We start from the raw sequence: 7,844 nt of genomic DNA, 5'->3' as shown, positions 1-7,844 counted from the left end.
GAATTTTTAATTTGTTTAACGTGGATCATGGACTGTTGAGACATGTTCAAGTTCCTCTAAAATATATGCAAACATTAAATGTTGTTCTTCCTTGTATTTTTATATAGTTTATGGGCTAAATTGAATATGTAATAAAAATTTAGGAATCACATTAACTAAATAAAAAAAATTATGGACCATGTTGCAAAACGAAGATAAATTAGAAGGGAAACGACCAGCGAAAGATCTTGAAAAAGCAGAGCAGAGGGCAGGCCATGGATTTGCAGTGCCGCGACGTGGCTCGGTGGACCGGAGCTCTCTCCGCTTACTCTGCTCGCGTCGATTCCCTCGACAAGCCCAACCTCCCCTCCCTCGACGACTTCTACCGCCGCCGCCTCCCCGCCCTCCTCCACGGCCGGAACCCTAGTCCCTTCATCACCCGCTCCGAGCTCACCGAGCTCATGCAATGGAAGCTTGCTCGCGGCAAATGGAGGTGTCCCTTTGCTCCTCCTTTTTTTTTTTTTTAACTCTTACGCGAGGCCTTTCTTGGTTTCTGATTTCGGCTCACGATAAGTTGGTTGCCGCGTGGTGGTTTTTCTAGGCCGCGATTGGTGGGGTTCGTGTCGTCGCTGGATGAGGAGACGGTGGAGTCTTCCTCCCGGAAGGCCTTCGGGTCGCTCCCCGACGTGTCGAAGGCCGTGTCGGAGCTCACGGTCTTGAAGGGGGTTGGCCCCGCCACCGCATCCGCCGTCCTCGCCGCGTACGCGCCCGATGTCGCTCCTTTCATGTCTGACGAGGTCAGAAGCTGAGCCATATATCTCTTTCCTTTTCTTATGGATGTATCATGGAGTTAAAGTTTCAATGATGTTGACAAACATTAGTTCTTTCTCGGTCTGAAAGGCTATGGTGGCTGCTCTTGGACACTCCAAGGATTACTCCTTGAAGCAGTATTTGCTGTTTGTGGAGAAACTACAGGCTAAGGCAAAGGTCGGTACAGCATTTCTTTTCTACACTTTACAAGTTGCAAGGGAAAATGAAGAAGGGAAGTCGAAGGAAAAGAATGGAATACAAATTCTAAAAATTTTAATTCGCTTACATCCAACCAAACACAGAAACCCAATATGCAGTGTTCGACGTTGCAATCCAATACAGCCTTGCTGTGTGCATCTGCTGATTAGTATGTGCAGAGAGAGTAGTCCTCTTTTGAACCTACTGCAACCCTGAGGGAGGATATTTCCTAGTTTCAGAGATCAAAACCATTGCCCTATTTATGAATGTTTCACATGTTATTAATTGGTCAATGTCTTGCTAATGGACATGCCGTAGTGTTGCATAGTTATACAGCTTATTCTGCACATGGATGACCCTGTTGTCGTCGGTTTATTTTTCAATCTCTTAGTAGTCCGGTGTCACCCTTTTGTAGGACGTATGACATCGGGCACAGGGCATTTAGTATTTGTCCACTCAAATGTATCTAGGAATCGAATTTACCTCTTTCATATATAAATGAGGTAAATCGAGTCATCTTAGATTTTGTTCTTTGTTTGAAAATTGAATGTGCACAGGGTGCTGCTAAGTTAGCTGGAAATAAAATACAGAGACACTGGAGTATTTTCTGTTGAGAAAATAGACAAGCAATTGAATGATAATGAAATGGACAGATCTAAGGAAATGCAATCCCACATCGGATTTACGTGGAGTGGTCGGTGTGACCTACATCCACGGGGAGACTAGCATAAAATTTCACTATAGATCAAGCAATGGAGTGTCATTGTAATCTCCATTGCCTCGTTTGATTTAAATTGGATTTTTGTGCTGCTCTCCTCATGACGTAGGTCACACTTTCCAAATCACGTAAGTCCGGTGTCCGGTTTAATTTCCTTTGATCTGTACATTTCATAATTATTCCAATTGCATATCTTCTCAACATTTTCCTTCTTAGTGGTGTATCTGCTGTGCCTGTGTGACTCACCTTGGTGGATGTTATCTTTTACTAGTTTTGCTAGATTTCAGCATTCATAAAATATGAAGATGGTTTTCCCCTCTCTAGGGTGCAAATGATCATAGAGGCTCTTAATTTTGTGTCTAGCTTTTTCCAGTAGCAGTAAATTCCATTCTATGTTAACTGTTGACACTTCCTCGATATCTTCGTGACTAAAAAACACAGCCACACGACTCTTTTATAAGAGTCCACATACTTTCCAAGATAAGTTTTGTTGGTTATAATGATTAGCAAGCTGAAAACACACCTTTCTAACCATACACAGAAAGTAAGTTGGAGGAATCATTTGAACCAATGTACTGTCCATATTATAGATGACAGTTTTCTGCACTTTTCTTAAATTTTAGTTGCACGTACCAAGCATAAAAAAATGTACTTTAGTCGGAGAATACTCTGCAATCTATTGTTTTCTAAATAGGCCGCACTCTGTTTAAAATACAAAGGAAAGCTTCATTGTGTTATGATGGCGTACTGATGGCCCAAGTAAGTGAACATGTTTTGTAGACTTTATTTCCCGTATTGATGATAAATGCTCTTTTACTTTAGCTTAGTCTATCTTATGTTGATCTGCTAAAAGAAGTCAGATGTCCAAGTCCTTCAACAGTTAACCAATTCATGTTTGTTGTGAGACTGGAGTTAATCATTATAATCAGAATAACTTCTGAGAAATATCTTGGGAGATGATCACAAAAGCGTCTTCAATTTTTCATTATCTGTATTTGCATCCTTTAGTTTCAAAACCTACAGTTTTCATCCTAAGAAAATGTTAAGGAATAGATAGATACTAGACGCTACAAAGGAAAGGGAAGAGATAGAAATAGATGGTGGAAAGTGTAGTGTTTTTTGAAACTTTAGCATGTCTGGAGTGTGTAAACTGAAAGTTCTGAAACTATGCGATGCAAAGTGTTAGTTAACGAGAAAGTTGAGGATTGTTTTCGTGAACTTGATGATGTCTTAGAGGTAAATCTCAATGCTTAAGTTCAATCATCGTTGTTTATGATATCATTAGTATAGCCTTCACTTACCAAGTTCTTTCAGGAATTAAGCACTGAGGGACAATTGTTCACACCATCAGACGTAGAGAGGGCCCTGTGGAGTTCCGCTATTGAGGCCAAGCTGGGAAGCTCTCAGTCTGATTCAGCCGCGAAGACCAATGTAAACAAAAAGTCTAAGAGGAAGAGGAAAAGATGATTCTAAGCGGTGGTCGACGACATCAGGTTTTGCTAGTTTTTGCTGTTTACTTGCACAGATTATGTTGATGGTCCTGGTCCAGATCGCGTAAAGATCACAAGCAACGCCCAATATTTTGCTTCTGTTTTTGCCGAGGAAATTATGGCTGCTCTACTTCTCCTCCAGAACCCTGTCCATAGGATGTCTTGGACAATCCTCCGGTCTCCCATCGCACAATATGTGTGAAGAATCTGCCATTGGTTCGCGAATGGACCAGGTATGTCACAGGCCGGTGGGTCGAACCATGTTGTGTAGTGACGAGCTTCTTGTTGTGACCTGCAATCGGTGGACTAACGTCCAAAACGGATTGCCAATTAGTTTGGGAAGTTGGTCTTTATTTCGTGGTATTTTCCAAACCTTCTCATGAAATTTGACTGTCTCAAACTTCTCGAATCGCCGGTAAACTTCCGGTGAGCTTCGGGTGCGATGTAGGTTTCAGTCTGATTTTGCAAAACCGGTTTTGGACTTTTTTCAGTTGTTCTATTGGGGGCAATTTGGAGAATGGAATTTAGAAAATGATGGAATCGATCCGTGCGAGAGGAGATGCGAAGAGAATATCCCTCTCGCCCTGACCCAACGTTCCCAACCTTGCACGTTCATTTGCTTTTCAACTGTGGACTCTGCAGTCCTCCGTTCAAAGGGAGCGGTATTTTTTATACATACATACATACATACATACATAGGTGGTTTTGTTGTCTGAATTTGGTGTTGAAAAGCGAATCCAATGTTTTTTTTTTGGGGGGGATGTCATACCAATGGCTGTTGCTTTGTGGTGTCCTTGTGTACTTTCCGAGGCACCCGCTCAAAAGAAATTAACGAGACCAAGAAGAAAATGTTTTGGATTGTTTCTTAGGAGTGACGATTTGAGAAAATTTAATGGAAAATTATGGGGGCAAAATCGATAGAGAAAGGATAGCGTTTTGTTTAATTCGGGTTATGTTATCCCTACTTTGTCAGGTAATTGCTTTATAATTCCTTTATAATTCCCGATTCGCTTGAAAAATCGTTAGTAATTGCAATTGGGGTTTGATATAGTCGGCAATTAACTCTTATCGAGTATCGTTTTAATTAAATAGGTTAAAAGATAAGAATTAAGCTTGCTTACCACAGAGAAGGCAAAAGCACTTGTGTGGATTTCGAACAAGTCAATTTGTTAGACGTGTAATAATCACCAGACGAAAGGATGGATAGATTGTCGGTGATGAGGCCATGGGAGTAGCAAGCAATGAATAAATCTCTTATCATTTAGGTGTCTTCGTGTCTTTGCCTGAGCATCTCACAGGTCAGCACCTGGAGAGAAAGAGAGGCAAGAGAAGAAAAAGTATAATTAGGACCGAAAAAGAAACGATAATTAAAGCTTTTTACTTAACAAATAAAAAAGACTAATCAAGAAAAAGGGCACTTGTTTTTCTCAAATAAAAGAAAAGAAATACTTGCTGGCGTTTTGGAAAGGAGAGTACACTTTATGTGATAGATTCATGTGGTGAGAACACGTGGGGGTCAGGTGGAATTAGATTTATATCGTGCAGAAAAATGGTGATTACTCGATCGGATTATGTTTTCTCTACCACGTGGCGGAGATAGAGATGGGCCGAAAAAACCATATTTGTTAGTCAAATTCTAATAAATGAATTGTTAATGAGTGTGAATTTTAAGCTTAATAGTATGTGAGTTGTAAATGGATTTGCCTTTGAACCCATTTACAACCCATTTAGCTAGACAAACGCAACTCATTTACAATTCACTTGGCTTTATCGGTTTATTTTTTTTTTTATATTTTTTATTTTATTTATTATTTTATATATGTAAAATAAAGAAATAAAAAATAAAAATAAAATTATAAAATATAAAAAAAATATGTTGAAAGAAGTAGAATATCGTCGTCCGCTGCTGATCGCTTTCTCCGGCCCTCAAAAAAAAAGGAAAATAAATTAATGATAAAATAAAACTATAATTTTATAATAAATTTTTATAAATAAAATTAAATGTTAAAAATTTTCACTAGATTTGTATGGCATAAAAGTGTTTTAGCAATATCATTTTTCTTAACAAATTATAAGAAACAAATATCCTATGATTTTGTTAAATACATAAGTATTTAAGTAATACGGGTCGGGTCGAGTATGGGTAGTCATATATGTACTGCGTGAAAATGGATCAAAATTGGTTAATTAGATTAATATGGGTCGGACCATATTCGATCCGACCCACCCGTGTTTGACTCTACTGTCACATAAAACACTCTATTCTTGGAGAAGAATGTATCTTGCGTCTAAACGTTACGCCGCATAAAGATATGTCGGGAAATTATTTGCTGAGGCCTTTCTTCCCTCTCTGCAGTTCCACAGCTCCTAGACAGGGTACCTGCCGCTCGGATCATACTCATTCATCTCGAGCAAAGCTGTTGCGACGGCCGCGTAAACTTCATCTGCCATTTCATCCCTCGGGCCTTTCAATTTGTCATCTTCAGTGTCTGTTGCTTCCTGAAACAGAACTCAATCGAGGGGTGTAGGCATATAAAATTCGAATTAAACACTATGCTGCAAATCAGGGGGTGTAGGGATTAGAGGCTTTAGAGGATAGCTAACACATATGGATTCACGGGCATGGTGGTCCATGAGATTCGCTTTGTATGCATGTTGACATGCCAATTCTATTGCCATTTACTCGTGGCTACATTTAAATGACAGAGAGAAGATATTATGCGTAAATTCACTGAACACAATGTCACCACGAAAGTAACTGTATAGAAGAACTTCATAGACTAGAATTTTATTCGCACAACAGTCAAAAGTGGCACAGAAACAGACCGGCAATGGTAGTGATGGCCGGTTCAACGGAACCGCCGGTTCCGGTTCTTGAAGGACCGGTTCCGGTTCCGGGTTTGGAACTGCCGGTTCCGGTTCCGGTTCGGAACCGCCGGTTCCTAGGCCCAATAACCCTTTTTTGCGGGCCTTCTCTCTCTTTTTTTTTTTTTAAAAACCGGGTCAGAACCGTGGGCCCGATCAACGTGCCTGTTCCGGGCCGGTCAACGGGCCGGTTCCGGGCCCCTGTTCAATATTGGCCACCGCTAGGCAATGGTATTCTTCTTTGCCAGCTGATTTTATCCACTCTCGGGAATAAATGGAAACACAATTTCATAGCCAATTCTATAGGTCCGTCCGCGATGTATGTATTGCAGATTTGGCTGCCATTAAGCAACAAAACAATGAGTCGGTAGACCAGTTTATGTCCAGGTTCAAAAAAATCGCAGAATCGGTGTCTTGGACCACTGCTAGAGAAATCTTTTGTTGAAATAGCTTTCATCGACCTGAAATTTTCTTGAAAGAAAGATTGGAAGGTCAATCATATAACGGCCTCTCATAGCTAACAATATTAGCCCTTCCCCTTAATGAATGATAGTATTTTACAATAGGTGAGAGTGCGAAGCGAGGGAGCGAGATCGAGAGAGGGCGAGAGAGAGTCACGAAGATGGGTTGGGTCCGAGTAAATTGTGGACCCATTTAACACTTATATTTTTTGGGGTTTTGCCATTTTCAACCCATTTTCATAATGTAATTAACTCATATGACGACTCAACCTATCAAATGTGGGCCTACACCCATTTTAACAATTCTAACTATGGTATTCGGGGTACTTTTAGAAAGGAGGAGGCAATTTATGTGATAGACTCACGTGGTATTGACGGACGATATACTCGGTCAATACAAAATGAAATGCATATACATAAAGCGTCAAGTCGGATGAGCTTCACAATGTGCAAGCAATAATGATTGGTCGGTCACGCCACGTCATCTCTATCGGGCTGTGTCTCCGTCACATAAAACCACCGCACTACACAATGATATACAGAAAGTTCTCATTGACATTTAATCAAATGACATATAACTTTTAAGGTGAATGCATAAGTGTTTTGCTCTTTGAAGAATTCAATAGCATCGTGATATATCTAATTGGCTCATAACTTAATAATTGAAGTCCTACTTCGCGTTAAAGGTATCATTTCGTTAAGATACGCCAATCAAAGGCCTAATTTCTTTGGTTGCATCTAGTTTCTATTCTATTTTAGTATTTGTAACTCCTATTTTCAATTTACGTAGACTAGCGTAAGATCCGCATCCGCGATGCACGACCTCAACATTTTCTTGATTGATGATTACTCGTCAGATTTTCTAATTTTTAAAACCTAAAGTGGTCAAGAATGTCAAATCCGAAGAAATTCAATCATGTGAATTGCCCTAAGTGACGATTAAAGTGATTGATTATAGTAACACGATTTGCCAAGTTGATCACGAGGAAAAAGCTGGCTCTTAAACAACCTACGAAGGCAATTACACGACAACCAAAAATCAGTTGGAAATGTATTAATTGATAGTTGAATTATAAATGACGACACGCAAGGTACTTTCTCTAGGAGGGAAAGCATCCGTATATTTAAGTTAAATAATTCAACTTATGTAATGCCTGTATGGGTCGAACCATAAGTAATATCATAGTAGATTAAATTTATTAGCCTAAGGGTTTAGTACAATAGTTAATTGCAGGTAAAAGCAAACTAAATCCAACAACGTAAATTGTTGCGGAAAAAAGATGCGAAATGAGATGAAGATTAACTTGTTGAAAATACTAAAAT

The 7,844-nt window shown here is 39.7% G+C and overlaps 1 protein-coding gene across 1 annotated transcript; it reads left to right on the top strand.

Moving 5' to 3' along the window:
• Positions 1-220: 220 nt before the first annotated feature.
• Positions 221-3,576, top strand: LOC115739627. The gene is made up of 4 exons (XM_030672832.2): positions 221-472; positions 581-776; positions 880-966; positions 3,020-3,576. Exons 1-4 carry the CDS (start codon positions 255-257, stop codon positions 3,170-3,172), a joined length of 654 nt encoding a protein of 217 aa, XP_030528692.1. The 5' UTR covers positions 221-254; the 3' UTR covers positions 3,173-3,576.
• Positions 3,577-7,844: the final 4,268 nt, after the last annotated feature.

This window comes from Rhodamnia argentea, chromosome 2 (genome assembly GCF_020921035.1).
Source record: "Rhodamnia argentea isolate NSW1041297 chromosome 2, ASM2092103v1, whole genome shotgun sequence".
Lineage (NCBI taxonomy): Eukaryota > Viridiplantae > Streptophyta > Magnoliopsida > Myrtales > Myrtaceae > Rhodamnia > Rhodamnia argentea.
This window is presented reverse-complemented; position numbering and strand designations above follow the sequence as displayed.

What these genes read in the sequence shown, in the direction of transcription:
- LOC115739627 (XM_030672832.2), top strand. Translation starts at nt 255, where the DNA reads ATGGATTTGCAGTGCCGCGACGTGGCTCGGTGGACCGGAGCTCTCTCC. An exon ending in CTTGCTCGCGGCAAATGGAG is followed by an intron (nt 473 to 580) that starts GTGTCCCTTTGC and finishes TGGTTTTTCTAG; the next exon opens with GCCGCGATTGGTGGGGTTCG. An exon ending in CTCCTTTCATGTCTGACGAG is followed by an intron (nt 777 to 879) that starts GTCAGAAGCTGA and finishes TCGGTCTGAAAG; the next exon opens with GCTATGGTGGCTGCTCTTGG.